At 43.6% G+C, this 22,427-nt stretch overlaps 2 protein-coding genes across 5 annotated transcripts in view; one reads left to right on the top strand and one right to left on the bottom strand.

Annotated features, from left to right (window-relative positions):
* USP35 (ubiquitin specific peptidase 35) overlaps positions 1–8,480 on the bottom strand; it is a 28,487-nt gene extending 20,007 nt beyond the window's left edge. The window contains exon 1 of one of the 2 annotated variants that reach the window (XM_051778935.1): positions 7,720–8,480. The gene's annotated coding sequence lies outside the window, so the exon portion shown is untranslated. Of the gene's footprint in view, positions 1–7,056; positions 7,193–7,719 lie in introns of those variants that run through there. The other variant, XM_051778934.1, reaches the window with a different exon arrangement.
* On the top strand, positions 7,211–19,668 carry KCTD21 (potassium channel tetramerization domain containing 21). Of its 3 annotated transcripts, none has more exons than XM_051778938.1 (2): positions 7,211–7,264; positions 15,409–19,668. In XM_051778938.1, the coding sequence occupies exon 2, from the start codon at positions 15,439–15,441 to the stop codon at positions 16,219–16,221; it is 783 nt and encodes a 260-aa protein (XP_051634898.1). In that variant the 5' UTR covers positions 7,211–7,264; positions 15,409–15,438; the 3' UTR covers positions 16,222–19,668. The 3 variants fall into 3 exon arrangements, with proteins under 3 accessions (XP_051634898.1, XP_051634899.1, XP_051634900.1); XM_051778939.1 differs by lacking the exon at positions 7,211–7,264 and adding an exon at positions 8,630–9,164; XM_051778940.1 differs by lacking the exon at positions 7,211–7,264 and adding an exon at positions 8,630–9,122.
* Positions 19,669–22,427: the final 2,759 nt, after the last annotated feature.

The following is a 22,427-nucleotide window of genomic DNA, read 5'->3' on the forward strand; positions in this document are numbered from 1 at the left end:
GTACTACAGCCCCACCTGCACCTCTCTAACCACTCTCATGTCAGTAAAGCAGGACAAACAAGCCCATGTTTCTTTTGTATATTAGGGTAGATCAAGCTGCTCCCTGGGTGTGGGCCAGACAAAGACAGGATGGAGGATGGTAGCCAGGGCATATATTACAATCTTAGAATGGCATTAAAGCAACATTCAAGTTGCTTTGTAATATGTAATAATAAATATTATAGTCTTAAAACTACACTAAAAGAGCATTTTACACTAAAAGATCATTCACATGTCAAAGGCTAGGAATTAAGATGCTAATTCAAGCCAAGCACAGCTCCAGATGCTTTCAGAGATATATGAGTTTAGGTATCTAATATTAACTTCTTTTTTTCCCCTCGGGACCTGCATGGAGAGTGAATCAGGGTTTATAGTGGAGAAGTTAAGTGATTTGGAGTGTTGTCTGTAAGATCACTGTCTCATTTGTTGTAGAAATTGGAAGTGTGTCATAAATAACCCAGGGAACCGCAGGAGAGGGAAGGACAGTTCCCTGTCAGGCAGCCTAATGCTACCTTGGAGATCTAGTCCCTCATTCTCCTCTGTTTAACACTGAAAAAAAGAGACTAAATATTCAGGCTTCTATAATGAGTGCTCCTGAAGTAGAACAACCTTTCTGCACTTCTTCTCCCTCATCAGCATTAAAAACTCACAGAAGAGGTGGGAGGATGGCTCATTCCTGCTTGCCAAGAGAATGAAGTTCCTAGAGCACACAAGGATGAAGTAGAAGGTCAGAGCGTTAATTATTAAACCAAAGAGGCACATTGAGGTTCTCATCTGTTATGTAGCTCACATAAAACAGAAAGTACACAATGTGAGCTTTACAGGGAAAAAGAAAAAATCCCATGAGATGGCAAAACTGTTCTGCTCCCTCAGTGAATGACTGGTAGGAACAACACAGGCAAAGTCACAGAATCAGGAGGAAAATATTCCTGGGAGGTCTCTAGCCCAATCCCTGCACAAAGTTGAAATCAACCCAAGCTGCCCAGGGCTTATCCATTAAGTTTGTGAAAATATCCCCATATGGAGATGACACAACCAGCCTGGTCAACCTGCCCCAGCACTAATTAGCTCATAGTAGGAAGTTTTTTTCTATTTCCAGTTGGAAACTCTTGTTTCAATTTATGTCTATTTTTTTTTGCGTTCTCCTAATTTGCACTCCTGTAAAAAGCCTGGATCCATCTCCTGAATAATCTCTTTGTGGTCACTCGGTGGCTGCTATCAGTCAGTCCCCAGCCTTCAACTGTTCAAGGGGTTAATCCATCCCAGGTGAGTCCATCCCAAAACACTGCATTTGTCCTTGTTGAATTCCATGAGGTTCATGTCAGCCACAGCCTGTCCGGGCCCTCATGTTTGGCAGCCCTGTTTTCAAGCATATTGACTATTTCCCAAGTCTGGTGTCACTCACTAATTTGACAAAGTGAATTTCATCTCCTCCTCCACATTGTTGATAAAAATATTAAAAAGGAAAGGTCCTAGGATAGTTCCAGCCTGTTTCCTACCCAATTAGCAGTCTGCACATCTAGATTGTGGTTTCTCTTGTGTCTTTGATAGAAGGATGCTGTGAGGGATCATCTCAAAAGCCTTACTGACATCAAAGAAGACAACATCCACTACCTTCTCATCACCCACAGATCTACCCATCCATCCTTGGAGGCCATTACATAGGTCAAGAATGATTTACCCTTGGTAAATGAACAATGGTCTTTACCAGACACCTCCTTCTTCATGTGTGCCGACACAGCTTCCAAGAGGATGTACTATATGTGATTATCCCAAGAACCAAAGGGGTGATGACTAAATTAGGTTCTCAGATAATGTTTCTTGATTTTTTGAAGATGTGCTAGATGTATTTTGGAATAGGGATGTATTTGTACCTCATCCTTGTCAGGCAATTGCTCAGACCTATAAAACTGTCCTGAAGACACTCTGTTCCACCTGGCAGATCAGTAAGTGTTCATGGTATTAGGTACCACACACTGCACCCACAAATACACACTAGGGCCCACAATGCTTTCCTCCAATGCCCCCTCAAAATATAAAGGGTGCCGTAAAAGAGATCAACCCTGGCTTCAAACTTAAATTCCACCTAGACTCACAAATTTAATGAAGTATTTCAGCAACATTTGCAATAGGTGTTGCTGACCACAGGTTGGGTCCTTGCAGGGACAGACACCCAACTACACTCTAGAAACCAGAGAGGGAAAAGGAATTTAAGCAAAGAACAGCACTGACTAGCTTAGCTTCATTTTCCAGAGTGAGTAAACTGCAAAAGAAACCAAAACCCAACCTCAGGATGAAAAATCACCTTGGGCTTTGCTTGGGTTTAGTCGTCGTAATCTGTACTGTTCAGAGTGTTCTTATAGCTCTCTTCTGCCTGTTTTTTCTTTAATTAGGATTCATTTCAATTGAAATCTATCCAGTTACTTCTAAATCAATTCACTCCCTTATCCCTGCCAGCAGCAGTTTTCCAGTAAAGGTTCCTTGGTATTTTTTGCAGAATGTAGTATCAGTTGCCACACACCAGATCTTACAAAGCTCCGAAAACATAAATTTGAGATGCACCTTACCTTTAGGAAATCTTAGTAATAAATTCAGCACATTTCCTACAATGGTAGAGATTGACAAATATCACTAAAGGAGGAAAAAAATTCTCACCACCTGAACATAGATTGATATGTAAAGTGATTTGCCTCTTACTTACAAAGAAGAAGAAGAAGATCTACTTCCCTGAATTCCCTGGAGGTCTGGAAGGACAGAAATGAGACTCACCTTTTATTGTCCTCAACTCCTGCTGAAATGGTTTCTTTTATGTCAGCCAAGACATTACTGCTATTCCTGCAGCATCCTCCAGGCAGCCAGGCAATTAGGGCTCAATCCTGCAGCATGCTGAGCTGCTACAGGATGAAAGGGAGCTCACACACTGCTTTGCTAGAGCACAAAATACCTCACAAAAAATACTGTGTTCTCTAAAATTTGTACAAAATTTGCCATGACTTGGCATACAACTTCTTACAAGGACCACTCCTGTTGTCACCCCTCTAGGTCTGTTTTCCAGGAACATCAAAGTAATTATGTCCTCATGATTTTTTTGCAGGGAACAAATGTCCAATGAATTCACAGGCAAAGAGGATTTTTTTGGTTCAAAGTACATGCCTGTTCATCGAGCCAAGAAGGGTAAACCACAGCCTGCACATCATTACCACATCTAACAGATACTCATGCTGTTCTAGTAATGTGAAATATTGAGGCACATCCAGACCAGAGACTCATAGAATGGTTTGGGTTGGAAGGAACCTCAAAAATTATCTAGATCAAACCATTTGCTCAAAGTTGTGGCAGAGCCAGCAGCCAAACTTCTTCAGATCTTAAAATATATTAATGCTGATGCTGCACTGTTCTTTGCTCTCAGCTGCTATCTGAGTCACACCCAATAAAGTGCTGTGGCAGAGCAGAGCACCGGGTTAATTTTAATGAGATATAGGCAGAAATTCAGAACTAATAACTGCAGAGAAATCCCGTTAAATACCCTTTTAGAAAGAGAATGAGATTCTACCCATCTGCAGTCATAACAGGGAAAAATTGTAAGCACAGAAGCCTAGCTGAATTTTTTGCATGTAATTATAATCTGCCCTTCTAAATTCACCTTCTCTTTTCAAGGAGATCATATATTCTTTGCTTCCTGTCCCAAACTGCTTTCCAGTGACAGATTGCACTTGTGTTGTGTGTCTCCTACTCACTGGAGTTAATTATTTTTGGCTGACGAGGCTCTTCATGCTTTCCTGTCCTCGGAATCTGAACCACCCTTTAGTACAGCACCAACAGAGATTCCCCTTCGCCACAGGCGATAGCAGATTTGGAGCAGGAGGTTGTCCCCATGCTCTGCAGAACCTTCCACCCTGCACAGCAGCCTTCTGTTCTCTCCAGAGAGTGGACTGTTGGCATTTTGCATGGCTTTGTGGTACATCAGGAGTTCCACCTTGGGAACAACGAGTTTCTCTCCTGTTGCCACACACTTTCCTAAGGAGTCTCAAAAGAGTAATTAACCAGGAGATATCTATTTGCAATCAGCCTAAATTTACTATATAGTAGTCCCTCCCTTCATTGAAATTTGTTGATGCTCTAGATCCACAGACCACTGTGGACCCTTTTCCTTTCTTCTGCAGTACTACATATTTCATTGTTCTTTTTTCCTCTGAAACATTATAAAGATGTTTTGCCACATCATACAATTCTATCTGCCATCTCCAAGTGACAACAGTGCTGGGCAGGCTGCCCTGCCTCAACCCATCTATCTTACCCACTCTACCCTGCTCTCTTATTCCTCCGTTGCTTCTTCTTTGATCCCTTTGATGCAGATAGACCCCCCACTCTTCTCTTGCTCTGTGTTTTTTGCTGTTAGGCACTCAGTCATCAAATTAAAAAAAGTCTTTGGCTGGATGTCAAAGTGATCAGTGCTATACCAAATAAAGCCTAAGGCTCTAACATTTCATCCTCTCTTTCTCCAGACTCCTCCTTCCAGCTCCATTTCTCCCCTCCAGTCAACAGCCACATACACACACCTCTAGTACCAACTAGTATTCTTTTCTAATAAAGCATCTCAAAACCATCACTAGTGTATTATCAGCCATCCTGGTATGGATACAGAAAGTAAGACACAAGGAATTAAAATGCTCTCTCCCATTGTCTTCAAAACCAGCAGCAGAGAAAGGCACATGAGGCAGGGCTTGCTCTAACCACCAGCCTGGCAGTGACAAACTGCTGGCTCTATGGCTAAGCCTGGCAACAACCCCAGATAAAAATAACCCACCCCACTTGCTTTTTAATTCTCTGAATATATTTGGCACTGGAAGCTCAAAAGCTTTGTCCTGTCCACACTAGATAAGTTTTTCCCAGTTTCTCTTCCGCACACTCCCCAGATGAAAGTATCTTCCTTTTTTACCCACGAATGATTTCTGCTCTTCTCCTTGGTCAGAGCTCTCAGCCCGGGCTGTGCTACCCTACTTCCATAGGGCTTTATACTAAGAGTGCCCAGATCCTGCACTGACCTTCAGGCCAACGTCCTTTCTATCATCATCCCTGGAGACTCTATATGTATCTACTCTGGAAAGCTGCTTGTTTTCTTGAAGGTATTTATAGCATTAATAGCACTCTTCTTTCTTCAGGTTTCTGTTTGCTTTTGTCTCTATATAGATATTAAAACCCTGGATACAACCCAAGGAAAAACCATGTCCTGTTCACCAAAGCATACTGGACTGAGAGTGGATACTGCTGATGCTGGTTGGGGTTCATCAGACACTGCCTTACTGCTTGCAGATACAGAGATCTCCACTTTTTTGGTGGTGCCTTCAGAAAAACTGGGATATGATGCCCACTTAAGACCTCAGTTTCCCTCCAGTCCCCAACATCTTTGGCTTTGCATCAGCCAAGTTCAGAAACCAGGAATGCAAAGTGAGACCATGGCAAACTTTGCAGACTCCATCACAAGGATGCCCAAGGCATTTTGAGCCTCCTCCCCAGGGGAAAGCTCAGCTACATTCTTTCAGCCTCTTTTCAGCATGCAGTTGAAATTTCTCTGCCACCAGATACAGCAGGGTATAGTTGAGTTCCCAAAGCATTTTGAAAACCTCAAAGCAGTGGCAAATATTCCAACATCTGCTTTTATCCTTCAGTAACACCTGCAAAGTCTAAGCCAGGGCAGATTTAACCTGAAACAGGGTTGAATCTCAACTAATCTGAATTTGACCACTTTTAGAGTCTTTTGGCTCCCTATGGGATGGGAACACCCCTGCGTGTCTCTCTCCAGGTCAGCTTGTCTGGAGAAAACCTGAACCCATCTTGGCCAGTTTCTTATAACAAGATGCTGCCTTGTAAACAGGTTTGCAAAGCCCTGCAGGCACCAGAGGAATGCACACACACCCACTTCCCAGTGTTGCTCCTCTACTTCTCCCTCCAACAGAGCAGCCTGAGTCCTAAAAAGCCAAATCCTCGAGCATCCCTCCTCCACCATTCCCTTCTGCATCCTGATCACAGAGCATCCCTCTCTCTGAGCATCTGTCTGGGAATCCTGAAACCTGGGCCTCTCTCCTGAATCCCTCCCTACAAGCATCCCTCTCTTGAGCATCCTTCCTGCACCTCGACCTTCTGAGCAGCTCTTATTCCAACCATCTCTCCGGCATACCTCCCTCCAAGCTCTGTTCTACATCCCAAACCCCAAGCATCACTCCGAGTATCCCTCCCAAGCATCTCTACTGCTCCCCTTCCTCTGAGTATCCCTCCCTCAGAGCATTCTAGTTCCAAAGAACTCCATTCTGACCCCCAAGCACCCTTTAATCACAGCATCTTCCTGTATCCCTTGAACAAGCTCCTGCATCCTGACTACCCAAGCATTCCTGCCTCTAAGCATCCATCCTCAACTCTTTCCTCCAAGCATCCCTCCAGCATCCCAACACCCAAGCATCTCAACTCCTGAGCATCCCGACCCCCAAGCATGCCTCCTGCACCTCTTTTCCCCAAGTACCCTTACTGCACCCCTTCCCCTGAGCAGCCCGTCTGCATCTCTCACTTCAAGCATCCCTCCTGCACCTCTCATTCCAAGCATTCCTTCTGCATTCCTTCCCCTGAGCACCCTTCCTATACCCTTCACCCTGAGTATCACTACTGAATCCCTCACCCCGAGCATCCCTCACCCTTCACATACCTCTCATCCTGAGCATCCCTCCAGCACCCCTTTTCCTGACTACCCCTCCTACACCCCTTTCCCTGAGCACCCTTTCTACACCATTCACCCCGAGTATCCCTCCTGCATCCCTCACCCCAAGCATCCCTCCTGCACCTCTTTCCCCGACTATCCCTCCAGCATTCCTTCCCCTGAGCATCCCTCCTGCATCCTGAGCCCAGATCACCCCTCCTGCACCACTTGTCCAGAGCCCTTTCCCCCCGTCCCCCTCCTTCTGACCACCCCAACCCCCGACCGCCCCCCTTCTGCACCCCTTTCCTTTCCCCCCCTCCCCGCGTTACCTCCGGCCGGGACCGGGATGCGGCGTGGCCGGCTGCGAGCCGCAGTCCCGGAGCAGCGCTGGGCAGGGCCGGAGAGGCGGCGAACTACATCTCCCAGCGGGCCGGGCCGGGCCGTGCCGAGCCGTGCCGGGAGCGCCGCGCCCCCACTTCCTCCGCCTCCCTGCGCCTCCCTGCGAGCGGCGGAGCTCGGCGGCTGGAGGGGGCGCAGGTGGGTCCCCGGCCGGGCTGGGGGGCGTGGGGAGGGCCGGGGGCACCCCCAGCGGAACTCCCCCAGGTGGAGAGACTGAGGCACGGGGAACAAGCGGGTACCGGCGGCCGGGAGCCGCGCTGCTGGTCCGCTGTGGGATGCGGGAAGGATGGGTGAGCCCCCTCTGAGCAGGGGGAGGTACGGGGTATTTTTTTAGTACTGTAAGCTAATTTAATAGTGTGAGCGCCTGGCTGTGTTAGGTGAGCCGTACCTGAGGTTGCCCTTAACAGGGTCGGGCTCAGCGCCACTCTGCAAACTTTGCATTCCCCCCCCCTTCCAATGAAAGATCTCTGAAATTTAAGGATTCACAGCACATCCTGTATGCCCACACCCGGAACATGCTGCCCAGCTGGGTCTGGCTGGTCAATGGCCATGAACTGTACCCTGCAGAGGGTCCAATTCTGGATGGTACCTACCTTGTTACTGTGATTTCTGAGTGGGATTTGCTATCGTGCAGGTGCATCCGTGCTGGGAATTAGCTGCCCTTTCACTGCAGGGGTGCTCTGGAAGTGATGGTGTCAGTAGGAGATGGGGTGGAAACTGGATTGCTGAACCACTCTGTGTGTGAATCAAGCAGTATGCAGGTGGTGGGCTACCACGTGTGCAGATGAAGTGGTCCAGGAAGGGAATAAAGTGGTCCATGAAGGAAATAAAAAGTATCTGGATGATATGCCAGGGGTGCCAAGTGATACTTATGTGGATGCCTGGACAGGACATTGAAAAACATTGAAAACCTTTGCCAGAACTGGCATTAAATTGGTATATTGGACTGTACAAAGGGTATCATCTTGGAAGGAAAAGTGATGCTCCCCGCTGCCATGAGACCCCAGACAGGCTCCCTCCTGGCTGCCGGTGGCACTTCCCTCCTGACAGTCTGCACTGCCCACCCAGCAGCCCCTGAGCCTACCGGTGTCGAAGGTCACACCGGGAGGCTGCCGAGCACTGCAGCACTTTGACTTTTATTCTCCAAACCTCGCTGCAGCCGCATCTTTCTGGCTCTGCACTCCCTCTCCCCCTCCATCTTGTTATCAGCCGGTTCTCCTTCAGCAGCACTTAACTTTCATTTCATTCTCTTCCTCCCCGCTGTTCACTGCTGATTTTGTTCCTCTTCTCTCAGGAGGAACCTGACCTTTGTTTTATATCGCTCCTTGCTCTTACTAACTGGTCACCAGCTCTATTTTCCTACCTCTGCCTCCCTACCCTCTCCTCTTTTTGCTTAAATTCAGCAGCTGCAGAGACCCTACAGACAGCCTTCTGCATTCGGCTGCATCCCTAAGCAGGCAGCTCAGGAGATGCTCAAGGGCATCGAGGTGCAGGTCCGGGAAGGGGTGAACGCACGGCATCATCACACCCACAGCAAACCAGAGTTGTTGTGGAACTCCCGGTCACGCTTTCCCATTCTTCATGCGTCTCATTGCCAGAGCAGAGTTTCTGTATCTAAAGAAGCACGGCCAGAAAATTAAATGTAAATAAATATAAATAACTGGCTGCGCTCCGAAGGTGGATTGTCAGCGTGTCTATGGCCAGGTATTGCAGCCGCCGGCAGATGGATACCAACCCTATCTTACAGGGAGAAAGGAAGGGTGACCCGTTTCCTGCCTCACGCCTGCTGGGAATTTGAGTCCCCTCCCAGAGCTGGTCACAGTGTCCCCCGTGCCAGCTTCGGGGTGAGCGGCCTTTCCCCAAACACCTGCTGGAAATTTCCAGAGACATCACAGCAGTCCCGAAACAAAAAGCTGCTGTGCCTCCCCGCAGGCGCTGCATTTTGGGATCTGTTGCTCCTGGCAGACACGCCGTGCTCTGCTTCACCGACCGAATTGTAAGCTTCTAAATGCTGCATTATTGGAGGGGTTGATATTAAGTAAGTGTCCAAAATCAGGTGGGTCCGTCCTGCAGCGATGGGAAAACGTGGGGTTTCCTCTGTAAGATTACTGTAAATAAGCATATAGGCTACAGAAACTATTGCAAATGTTTAACCTTCTGTAGCTGAGGATGAGCTAAGTATATGTACATCAGGCATACGTGAAGGGAGGGTGAGTCTATGCTTGCAATGGATTTTGTCCAAAATTCTCCCTGAATTCAGCTCTCATTGACACCAACTGTCTGCTGAAAGCTAGTAAGTGGTCAATTGAAGTGTTTATTTTTTTTATACTCTAAATATTTTTGTTTGTTTGTTTCTTCCCCCCCTTTAGTTCTTTGATTATTATTTTTATCTTGTCTTTCATGGAGTTTCTTCTAGACTTCAAACTGCCTGGTCTGCAGCCCCATGACACAGTTGGGCATGAGCTCATAGCTGAGGATCTGGATTTCCTCCACAAAATCGTCCCCTTGAGAAGGGACAAGCCACAAAACTGCTCTGCAGGTAGAGTCACAGCAAGTGCCATGGGGCTGGCTGTGCCCAGATGTGGAGTTCTCAACTTCATTACTATTTGGGTTTTTTTGCTCAAGGCTTGAATGTTTTGTAGAAACTGGAATTCTTACCTCAAACCAAAACATATGTTTCAGTAAAACACAGTGGAGCAAAGGGATACATGCTGAGTGTAGGGAAAATAGGGCATGACCTAGAGCAGAACAAGCATTGTGCAAGAGGAACCATCCTTGCCTGATTATGTGTTCCCCATTAATATGCTCTAATGGAGCAGACTGGAGCCCCATCCTGCAGCAACCATCTTTTGCTGAATCCCATTTAGAGTTTCCAGCAGCCATTACAGGTGCCCAACTGTTTCTTTTCTCATACCTCCTTTTGAGCTGAAATCAATCTTGCTCCTTCTAAGGCAGAATTACTTCCTATAAAGCATTACCTAATCTGTCTCTTGTAACATTTATCTACTTGATGTGGCTTTCACCAGCTCTCTTGGGCAATACTCAAAAAGCCAGAGAGAGGTTTTTAGTCTGGCTGCTCTTCCTGATGCTTAGCAGAAATGGTCCCTGGTTTGCTTTAATTTTATTGCCACTTAGGCATTCTTCATTGTGCCAGCCTAAATAATTAATATCTTTTTTTTTCCTTTTTGCTGTGTATGTTTTTTGTGGTTCATTTTTACTCCTCAACTATTTATACGGAAGCTGCACATATTTCACTGTCTTAAATACAGGTTTTCAAAGTTTTGGTTGTGGAGGGATATTTTACAGGTGAGCTATTGAAGCCTACACTATAAAATTAACCAGCAGTGCAATATATAATATACATAAACTTCTGAGGCACTGGTACACTGGACAGAGAACCTGATGCTGCCCTATCCCTGGAAGTGTTCAAAGCCAGGTTGGATGGGGCTCTGAGCAACCTGGTCTAGTGGAAAGTGTTCATGACCGTGGCAGGGGCATTGGAATGAGATGATCTTTAAGGTCCCTTCCAAACCAGGCCATTCTATGATTCTGTGATTCTGTGAAATTAAAACCATTAGAAATAATGACTGTGTAAACAGTCATGTATCACTACATTTGGCAGCAAAAGACCCTATTGGTGTCACGGCAGATGTTAACTTGTATTTCAGAGGATGCTACAACTTCTAATGCCTTTAATGTCATGTGTAAGGGCTTCAGAGGCCATAAGAAGCCTGTGGGATGGACTTTGGAAACCTTAACAACTCATCATGATCACCTCCTACCAAATTACAGATTGTTCTTGCTTTGTTGCTCTGTGTTTATTTAATCTCATTAATTAAATCCTCTGAATGACAGTAGGATGCCTGTTAACTGCATCTTGGGCATTGCCTCTGAAATCTGAAAGGACTGATTAATTCTTCTTCCCCAACATTTGTAAAGTGAAATCTGTATTTGCAGTCAATTTCTTTTCCCAATAAAAATCCTGTTATAAATTGTCTTCAGATAGATAGATAGATAGATATAGATATAGATACATATATCTTTTGGCAATCATATAAACATATCTATAACTTTAGATTTTACAGTAAACTGCATTTTTTGGCTAAAAAGGATAGACCACAGCTGTATACATTTTTCAGAGTGGTTAAATACGTAATATTTGTGCCATTTGTTTACATTTTACTTATGTTGGCAAATCATGACTGAGGCTTTTTTTTTGGATGATTACTTGTACACTTGTGGGGTTTTGCCAAGTTGGGTGAAACAGGCACTCAGTTAAATTATGTATACAGAATTTTATTTATTAGCTAATTAAAGCACTCTTAAATGTGATGAATACAGGAGAAGAAAAATAAGCTTATCCAAAGCTGTTCTACATTCAAAATGGTTAGGCAAACGAAGTGATGTGATAATGATGGTTCTAAATACATGAAGGCATCAGTAAGTGAAATCACGTAGATTTTGTCATTTGACATACTTTCATACCTTCCCTCTGTGTCAACCCCCATTACTCTCCCAGGTTCAAACCAGTTATTTGCTGAACTAAACTCATGGGGTAGATGGTTGTTACAGAAATGTTCTCTATGCAGGTGTTGAGGATGCTCCTGTGAGTAAAACCCAAGTTAAAATTTACAAGCCCTGGTCTGTTGAAATGCTCAGATGCTCACAGACAGCTTCTATTCAGCAATTTGACTTTTTCATAAAGTTAACCACTGCTAGTTAAGCACAAAATAAATCTTATGTTCTTTGGCCAAATTCACATCTTCAGCTCTCAAATTAGATCTTTAGCTGATCTAATTTGAATGAATTTTAAGTGCTACTTGAGGAGGGGCTACACAAAAGACTTTACTATAAATCTCTGCTTCCAAGAACTGTAACCCAATTTGTACTTGTACTTAGTGACTGCAGGTTATAGAATCATACTGTTAGATAGTGGTTTGGGTTGGATGGGACCTTAAAGATCATCTGGTGCTAACCTGCCTGCAGTGCCCAGAAGGCAGGGACACCTTCCATTAGACCGGGTAGCCTCCCACATCCAAGATCAGATGCTCTTGGTACCTCCTCTTTGTGGAAATGCCACCAAGCAGATGTGATTTCCATGCTGCATTCTTGGACAGTCTTTATATTGTATTAGCAAAGTACCTAGGCTTGATAAACCAGGGTAGGTACTGCAAATGCTGGTTGGATGAGCAAAGAGAGAAAACTGACAACTCATTTCATTTTAATTTTTAGAGTTTATGAAAAACATTTTTTCATAAAAAAGTTTGTATGAAGAAAAGCAGCAAGGACTGACTTTATTTTCCCAGCTACTGTCAAGTATGTTGGTTGCTCAATGCACTAAGTCCAGGTTGATGATAAATCCAGTAGACACAGGGGTGCTCATCTGTGCTGAAGTTTCAGGTCTTTCTAAGGTTCCCAGACTATCAGATTCATCTTCGTACTGTGAAGATATAAACCTCTAAGTAGTGGGATGAATTAGGCAAAAGCAGATGATTAGGAATGACAGCTGGGGAATAGTTATCCTGCAGCCTTATCCATGGGCCAGATGTTTGCGTCATAAATGTTTGAAATTTAATCTAGTGCAGGGGCAGTGGGGAGGTTCAAAATAAAAGCAGGCTGGTGTCCTAGGAGACTGAAATCCAGCCTGTCTGCAGACTGTAAAACAGCCATAAGCAGAATAGGCTGGCCAGGGCACGTGTCTGAGCAGTGCCCAGAAGTGGGAGAGGAGCAGAGCCACCATGCTGAGGGAGTAATGCCATGTCTGCCAAGTTCTGTGCTACTACACCCAGAACTTTTCCAACACCAGAGCTTAAATCTTGGGCAGATTTCTGATGCTATTGCTGGCAGCATAGATATGGTCTTCAGCTTTGAAGAGTTCATGTTACTGCCACATTTTGTTGGCAGCCTCCCTTTTGGACTGCTGATAAAGAAAACAGTTACAAGAGATTTCAATATTATCTGTTCAGATTCGACTGAGCTGTCTGCTTCTCATTCAGGCTATTAGCCAGTGAGCTTTGGATCACAGTAAACCTAGGGTGGATGATGAGTTTGAAATGAAAATCTGTATCTTTGGACCATACAGTGGTCTTTAGGTTGTGACTCTTGACCGTGGGATTTGCCAAGTGAAGCCTTGTCAGAGACACATCAAAGAAAACATCTCACTCCGCATCTGGCTAAGGCTGGCCGAGAGCATGAGAAACCAGCTCTCATGGTGTAGATAAACAGGTTTGGGCTCAAAAATCTGAAAGCTTCACCTATGAAGAAAGAACAGAAAAAATGAGGTTGTTTAATCTAAAGCAGCCTGAGGAACAGCAAAGATTAGAAGCAATGAATGTGGTCTATGGAGTCACTGTCAGTCCTGCTTCTACAGGCTGTGTGATTTGCAGGCAGGTGTAGGGAAGCTTCTGTTTGATGAAACATGATAAAAAGTAAAACCCATTTCATTTTTTGGAAATGCCTGACTGTGCTTGTAGCAATGCTTTTACAGACATATTGCAAGCCCTTAGGGGAAAAAATACATGGCAGCCACTTGTGCTACAGAATTAGATCAGTTAAAGCCTCCACGTGATCAGGTTTAAACAGCTCTTGACTCTAAATTGGCTAGAAGTCTTCAAGAGTGGGAAGAATGCTGAGACTACAGTGCTAAGGGGGGGCTTAGCACTGGAACAAGTAGTTTTTTCTGGAGTATATTTGGCTGAGGTTAGTCACAAGGAGGGTCTTTGGTCATGGGCATACACGGGGTGTTGTGTTGTTCTATGCATGCATCTTTATTTGCCAATTTGTCAGATACGTGGGACTAAGGGATACACAGGCAAAGCACTCTGGATTTAGAGATCTGCATCTTTCCATCACTGTGCACTGGGATATAGGCTGTGTTCCAAGGGCTAAAGAACAAAGTGGAATGTTAGTCTTAAACTAGAAGTGCAATACAGGTTCTCATTTGACCTTTAATTAGCTGCCCTAGGTTGGATCAGTTTTTCTTAGCAAAATATGCTGCTGTCTAGAGACGTATTTGTTTTAGGATGCCATTAACACTACTATTTCGATTTTAGCAGCCATAAAAATTGATATTTCAGCACAAGATGACCTTCTTCCTATCTGTATTTTGCTGTGATTCCAGAGCTGATAATAATGTGTAGTGTCTATGATTATTCCATTACTAGTTAGGAAAATGCCTGCACTTCAGTTTAATTTTAAGGGAGCTGCTTGGCAGCTTTCTGTTGAATAATTGTAGTTGCTATAGCAAGAGCTACTTCCTGCCTCTGCAAGCAAACACTGGTGAGTTTCTTGCTGAACTGTTGATTGATTTGGATTCAGCAAACAAGGGAAAAAAGATTTGCAGTTCCTCACATAGCAGGAATTATGGCCCACCTGTGCAAGACAGCTGAGCTGATCTGCCATGGAGAGGGCTACATAGCTCCTTTCTCTTTCCTTGCCCCAGCCCTGGCATTGGTCTGGTTCCAAGATATAGCTGAAACATATGCTGAATAGAAAATGTTGGGTTTTCTCCCTGAACTGGCTCACTGTGGGATCAGACGAGTGCCAGAGATGGCATAAGGGAGGAGGACTGTATGGTGGAGGGCCGAGGGAGGTCATGTCCCTCCCTAAGGCAGTGATGCTTAACTGCACCTTAAAATCGCATCCTCAGTTTGTCTCAGCTGATTGCAGAGGAGCCATGTGGAAACAACATCAACTGGGATATGGCCCAAATTAATCAGAAAATGTTTTCTAGGGTAAAACACATTGGAAGGAGGAAGCCTGGTGGGTTATTTTACTGTCGTGCGCTTATGGCAGCAACTGCTCGCCGTGTCAGGGAATTCTGCTTTAATCATATCCTCAGACACTATGGATGATGTTGGGATGTGTCCAGATCTTGTCCTGTCCTTTTTTGTCCCCTCTAAATTCTGTATTCCTGAGGGAAATGGGATCATATGAACCTAGGACACAACTCTTGCTTTGAAGCCAGCCACCACTGTAGGCATTGATGGGAGAGATTTCACTTTTAGCATGATTATAAAGTTTTGGAAGACATATGTTCCTGGCACTAAACTGAACTAACGAAGTCCTGTTCAAATCTGTTAGGAGAAAAAACATCCTTATGCTTGTTCTCAAGATACAACCTCCAAAAGTAATTCCCTATTTCTAATTTCTATGATGAATTCTTGCCATGTGGTTACCTTCATATATTTAGGACTCCTTATCTCTGTAGTTTAACCTTTCAAAAAGGTCAGTGCAACTAAATGTGTTGTGTTGGATTTTTTTTTAATTTTTTTTTTTTTTAGAGTTAGTCCCAGCATCGTGACTTTTCCATCATGTCAGAACCTATCACGCTCAATGTTGGAGGAAAACTCTATACCACCTCTCTGTCCACTCTGACTAGCTTTCCAGACTCCATGCTGGGGGCCATGTTTAGTGGGAAGATACCAACCAAGAAGGACAGCCAAGGCAACTGCTTTATTGACAGAGATGGCAAAATCTTCCGCTATATCTTGAACTTCCTACGAACTTCTCACTTGGACCTCCCCGAAGACTTCCAGGAAATGGGCTTACTTCGACGGGAGGTGGATTTTTATCAAATTCAGCCGCTGATTGAGGCCTTGCAGGAAAAGGAAGTGGAGCTTTCTAAAGCAGAGAAAAACGCCATGCTCAACATCACCCTTGATCAGAAGACCCAAACCGTTCACTTCACTGTCCGAGAAGCACCCCAGATTTACAGCCTGTCTTCCTCCAACATGGAAGTGTTTAGTGCTCATATCTTCTCTACATCATGCCTGTTCCTAAAGCTTCTGGGTTCCAAACTTTACTATTGCTTCAACGGAAACCTTTCTTCAATATCCAGCTACCTGCAGGACCCCAACCACTTGACCTTAGATTGGGTGGCAAGTGTGGAAGGCCTTCCTGAAGAGGAGTACACCAGGCAGAACTTGAAGAGACTCTGGGTGGTGCCAGATAATAAGCAAATCAATAGCTTCCAGGTGTTTGTGGAAGAAGTGCTGAAAATAGCCATGAGTGATGGTTTCTGCATAGATTCTTCTCATCCACATACTTCAGATTTCATGAATAATAAGATTATTCGCCTAATTCGGTATAAGTAGGAATGGCTGTTTATTGCGGTGCAGGAAGCATGGAGATAACACAGGTTTAGTGTTTCCTTTTAAAACACACTTACAGCCTAATTCAGAATCATGTTTATCTGGATTAAGAGTCACTAACAAGGAGATGATTTTCCTTTAATGTACTTACCAATACGACCTTTCAGAATATGTCCATATTCTAGATGGAAGCAATATTGTCTAGCGCCTGAATTAAGGACTGGTTCTGTCTCTGCTGCCCCCTCTGACCTGCTGTACAGTTGTGGGGAAAATCACCAAACTTCTCTCCTTTCTACTTTTCCCAGGATCCCTAGCCTATGTTGCAAGGGGATGTGAGGGTTCAGTAATCAAGGTTTGGAATGCATCTGGAGAACAGATGTGGTGAAAGATGCCATGGAGCTGCAGTGCAGCAGACAGCCCGAGGACCGAATTTTCCATGTCTTGTTGTATCACCTGTGTGGAGCATCCAAGAAGCTTGATTGAATCCACAGATAAGAAGCCTCCCACGTGCACTCAATACAGCTGTAAAGGATGGTGCAAACTGCAAATGAGTAAGGGATCCCATCTCCCTGGGTTCAACAAAGGACTTCTCTCACCATCTGAAGTTGCCTTGTGTTTTTTTTTCTGAACCCTGTGAGGAAGCCCCTGCTTTATTCTGCTTTCGGGGAAGCCACGTTGGAATAATGTGACTGGCATGGAGAACAACCAGGGAAGCCACAGAAGAGAGAATGGTGTTCTTACAAACAAAGAAGATTAAACTTTTACATTCCAAAGGCATCCAAGACAACTAGTCCTTTTCTTTCTCTTATAGTGTTAATATTTGTCTGGAGGATGCTGCTGAAACTTTCTGAGATGAAGATTTTGGGGCAGAGGCCCCCAAATGTCTTCTAAGCATTTGAGCCTCTTCTGGCCTTCTTTTGGGCACATCTCCCTTCAACAGTGCCTGGAGCGCATCACATGCTTTCTGGATAGGATGGATTCCATTTGAAAAGACAACATTCTCATCAGGTTACACCTAGTATTTTTCATTACAAAAACAGAGGCTCACTTTTCCTATTCTAGTACATGGAGCCTTTTTTTTTAACATCCGTGTGAAACGGTCAGGTCACTAAATAGCATTTTCCTCACTTGCTTGGCTTCAGTGTCAGGTTGCCATAGGTAAGGCAGTGGGAATCCAGAGGTGACGACAATGGTCACCTACACACCTGGTCTGTGCTGCAATGAAGATTATAATTCAGTAGCTGCATATTGTCTCTAAACATCATTTGTGCCACATTCAAAATGGTTCTTTCTCAGCTAATTATGTTTAAAAGTATCTTAACTGTATTTCCCTAGCCAGATGGCTATGAGTACATTAGAGACCCTCTGGAACATTTTCTGGTGTCTTTAATGAGATAAAAGGGAAAATGCAATAACCAAGTTTTGCATTTAGAATTTTAGCACTTCCAAAGGTTCTTAGCACAGAGCTGCAAAGCTCTGTATTACTCATGTTCTTGTTTCCGAAAGTAACTAGTCTGTCATTACATTAAGCTGACCTGTGAACAAGCATAAAGAAGCTCTTTTTCTTGTAAAAAACAGTGAGATCAGTATATTTTACTGTCCCAAGCTGTAACTGCATGAACAACAGAAATCAGCATGCTGATGGGAAAAATGTACATTCTGCAGCTCTTGTCAGCCTATTACAGACCACTGCCCTTTGTCTGACCTGGTGCTAAACCAGCATGATATACGTGGGACCATGTTGCCAGAAAGTACTTACTGGGCTTGAAGCCCTCAGAACCATTAAACCTGGCAAATACTGTGAATTTTAAGGACTGCAGACAGGATTCTGTGGCCAGATTCTGGCTTGAGTCACCATATTTATCTAGCTTTAGTTGCATAAGGAAGAACTTTTTTTTCCCCCTCATCCATGTCCTGAATTATAAAGCATGTGTTTGCCTCTCAGCTGGACATTCACAGAGATGACTGTGCTGTTAATGTGATTATGATCTGTAAAATGAACCCTCCTTGATCAAATCTATGCCTTGAAACAGATACGCCTTTGCTGAATTTATGATAACATAGCTTTTGGGGACCGTTGACAGTATTTCTTTTTAACCCACATCCTTGAGAGTAGATTTTAAATGATCTTTAACAGGAGTTCTTCTATGTCATGACTAAAGTAATACTCACCTGTAGGAATTTGTTTTCTGTCAGCTTGAGTGTTATGAAAGGTAAGAGCAGTGGGCATAAATCTCATTTGGAGGTGGGGGGGAGGGGGAAGTCTGATCTACGCCCTTTAGAGCTCTGGATCAGTACTACTCCATTCTGTTTCAGCAAAATAAAAATATTGCCTGGGGGAGTTGAATCATTACTGCATTTTCTGGTGAAAGGTGAATAAGAGAAGTCTGTAAAAGGAGAGAACTGAACTCAGATCTTCACCTGGACTGCTTTAAGCCATTAGTCTCTTATGCAAAAGATGGATGACTCGAATACACACTTATTCGTACTCATGTGACTAAATCAGGAAAAGGTAGAGCTGGCCACAAATCTGTCATTTATTAATACATAGAGAGATGCAAAATATCTCTCTTCTTTATGTAGATGCAAAATTTCCAACCAGTATAAAGACATGAGTGAAGCCAAGCTTCGGGAGGAACAGAAAAACTCAAGGTACCTCTAAATTGCTAAGCTCAATAAACATCTTTATGTATGCTGTACTATTTTGAATGCCACAGCCATTCTGTGTGCTAATGGAGCACGGGAAATAGGCAGTGAGTGAATCAATGGTGATTACAGGCAAACATATGTTCGGTGCAGTTGCTATTTCAAACTATACGCTAAGCTAAATCTATAGCTGCTCCCGAATTTTGCAGTCTGTGAGTTACGTTATAATGACTGTTTATAGGAATGTTCTCTCTCCAAAGCATTTGTTTGCATTTTATCTGGATAGCTGGTTTTTGTTTACCTTCCTTTTCTGAGCCCTAGAGGCGTAACTTGCTTTTGTTTACCAGTGAACAGCACTGATAATGTTTCTTCTCAAGAGTTTTCCTGAATTACGGAGAAGCAAATATGCACAAAGCCATTTTAGGTGCAGCACAACCCCATCACTAGTCATGAAATGCACTTAGCATTTATTAGCAGTAACATCTAAAAATTATTTCACTGTTGAGTGGAATATTCATTCTCAGAACAAATAGGTGGTGTTTTTTCCTGAAAAGGATCTAGTGACTTTTTTCCCCTTAAAGCTTGAAGGGTGTTTTCTTCTACATCTTGGTGCATAACTCCTGGTTCTGCCATATGCCTGTTTCTGTCAACACCTTTGTGTACAAAATGAGGCCAAGTCCTGCAATTTTTTTTAAATGGTCTCACTTTTTCGGTGGTTTGGTTTGTATTTTCGTTTTTTTAAATGGTTACTGAATAGAGCATTCAGTTGTGTTAGAGCAGAAAGATACCAGAGTTAGGGCAGATGATAAACAAGTTGTTAGCTGTGGTCTAATGTCATTTTCAGGCCTGGACATGTGCATAGCAGTGGTATTTCTTATATTACAGAATTATTCTGAAACATCTTAATGGAGTCCAGAAAGAAACACTTGTGGATTTCTGTATGTGTTTTTAGGCTCGGTAGCTCTTAAATATCTTAAATATCTAACAATGTCCAGTTATAATCAAGGGACTGAAACTATACATAAATATTAAGACATACTTAAATTAAGACTATACATAAATATTAAGACATACTCCTCACTGTTAAGAGTCAGAAGGAGTTAGTGGGAGGAGTGATTGTTGCTGCAGTTGATGGTGAGGAAACAAATAGTTGTAGAAATTTAGATCTGAAAGAATTCACACGTTAACAAGAAATCCAGGATTTAGTAGGGAGAGTATAGAAAATCTTGATGTGTTCGGGAAAAAAAAAACAGCCAGATAACAATAGAGACAAAAATTTTACTGCAAGAGGCTATAATTAGAATGATTCACTGGTCCTTTCCAGTTTTAATCTCCTATTATGCACCTTAAATATGCCAAGAGTTATGCTAGTAACTTCTCAGGAGCAGGCAGCTTTGCTTCAAATTGCATGTACTTCAAATCACCAAACATTTGCACTGCTGTACTTACCATATTATAGCTGGGTTGTTGTGTATTAACTGCTGCTTGAGTTCACTTGCAGTAAATACCTGCAATCAATCGGATTTATTCCCACTGTAGGAGAGGCTGGTGGAGTCCATTTGTAAGGTTGATGAGAGTGATAAATACTGCCTTCAGCCATGGAAGGAACATACTGAGGAAAGTAAATCTAGGATCTTCTGACACTTCACAGATAAATGGAGAAGTTATGAAGAAGATTCCTTTGGGGAGTTTTATTTTCACCCCATCCCTTTGAATTTGGTGTCACTGCTCAGAATTTCAATACATTTTGAAATATTTAAGTGCCATTCTGCATCCACACATTGATGGACACAAACACGCAGGGTACAAGCAGTGCTAATGTGTGGCCCTCACAGTAAAAGTCTTGTATGTGAATTAGTACAGGCAGTCATACAGATATTCTGTTCAAGAAGGGCGGGACGAAGCATAAATATCCAGATCAGGGTCTCAGATTCACTTAGGAATAACACAAGGAATGCCTTCCATATGAATTCAGGGAAAAAAAAAGGAGCTATAGGGGAGGGCTGTATCTAATAATTCCGTTTCTCCTCCTTCTCTTTGCATTCCCCTCACTATTTTCTTGCTCTAATTCCTAACTGTAGGATTTTCCCATTGATCAGAATTTGGGCCCCAGTTCACTAAAAGCCATGCTTTGGAATCAGTAGTATTTGAAAAGTGCCAGAAGTTGGTCTTTCTTTCTGTCCACTTTTATAGAGAGCCTGAGGGCTATCACATTAAAAATCTGACTGTATTTCTCTGCCTGTAACTCTTTTGTGAACTGTTACTAATGTGTATTTTAGAAAACAGTAAATAAAATGTGAATGAAGCCTGAGATGCTCTGCCTGACATATATTTCTTGAGAAAAAAGCATGCAGTGAAGTTTGCTGAATCGGTAGCTTTTCCTTTCTCTAATGATTTTATGTAGTGCATCATTGCAATGCTTACCTCGACCTCTCCGTGGCTGAGAATTGTAGGAAGCTCCCCAAAAATTAATGCAGTTGTAGAAAAATTGGATGAACAAGCCTTCAGAAATAATCAAAACCATTTTAAAAGCATTAGCTCATTTATGTTTCAAACGTTTATAAACAGAGAATTTGTTTTTCCAGTGAAAACCCTTTTTAAACCCTAATGCTTTTGGATTAGTCTCTAGTCCCTGAGTTTGAGCAAACCATAATATATTGCTGCTGTACAGGAAAATACAAGTTGAAGATATTATCTTTGTAATTCCATGCAGCTCCTACAAGGTCCTACTCCTAAATTCATGAAGGTTTTCTGTAAGGAAGCGAGAAGGCATCAGCCTTGTATGCATCTACCCTGCAGGCTGGGAGGAAGGTATTAAAAATTGAGCTTTTTCCTCCGAAAGAATGCTTTGTACCTGGAAGCTGACTCGGACACCAACAACACTGGTTTGAAATGGCACCTCCCTGGAGCAGAGGTAAGCTGGTGTAATTGGAAGCAGCTTCAGCCTAGTGAAGGTTGGGTGGCCTCACATCACCCAGGCCCAACAGTGTCCAACTCTGTAAGTGGTCCCACAGCCAATCAACCCCACAACATTCAGAGTCAACTACCCAGCCCCACTGCAGGTCCCGCACCCACCCAGTCCCACATCACCCATGTTAGAGGAAAGCCACTGCCTGAGCATTCTCACACCGCTCAAGGAGTTGCACACACACCACCTGAGAACTTTAACAGCAAGGACCGGAGTCCCTTCACAGTGGGTGGCTCCAGTGAGCCCCAGCTGGTGCCCCTTTCGACTCCTCACCCACACACACACTCACTGTCAGGCGAGCTTTCTCCTTCTTCAGGCTCAACCCTGGGTTTCCTGTAGCAGTCTCAGTGCTGGACTTATAAATGTTAATGGAGTACAGCAGCAGGTCAGCTCAAGCTGCGTGCCTCCACAAAGGGACCCCAAACAAAGAAATCCCTGAGCTTTTTATCTCTGAGAATAAGGGTTTATTCTACGTGCTCATTATTCACGTGCTTCTTGGTCCAACAGTGATTTTTGGTCTGGGGCCTTCTAACACCTTATTGGATTCTTTTTCTGTGTTCATATAGGCAGGACATTAACTGCTTTTGCCAAGTTG

The sequence above is a fragment of the Manacus candei genome, unplaced genomic scaffold (genome assembly GCF_025592945.1).
Source record: "Manacus candei isolate 608988 ecotype Guabito, Panama unplaced genomic scaffold, ASM2559294v1 h1tg000014l, whole genome shotgun sequence".
NCBI lineage: Eukaryota > Metazoa > Chordata > Aves > Passeriformes > Pipridae > Manacus > Manacus candei.

Excerpts from the sequence above, each read along its gene's own strand:
- KCTD21 (XM_051778938.1), top strand. The coding sequence starts at position 15,439 with ATGTCAGAACCTATCACGCTCAATGTTGGAGGAAAACTCTATACCACC.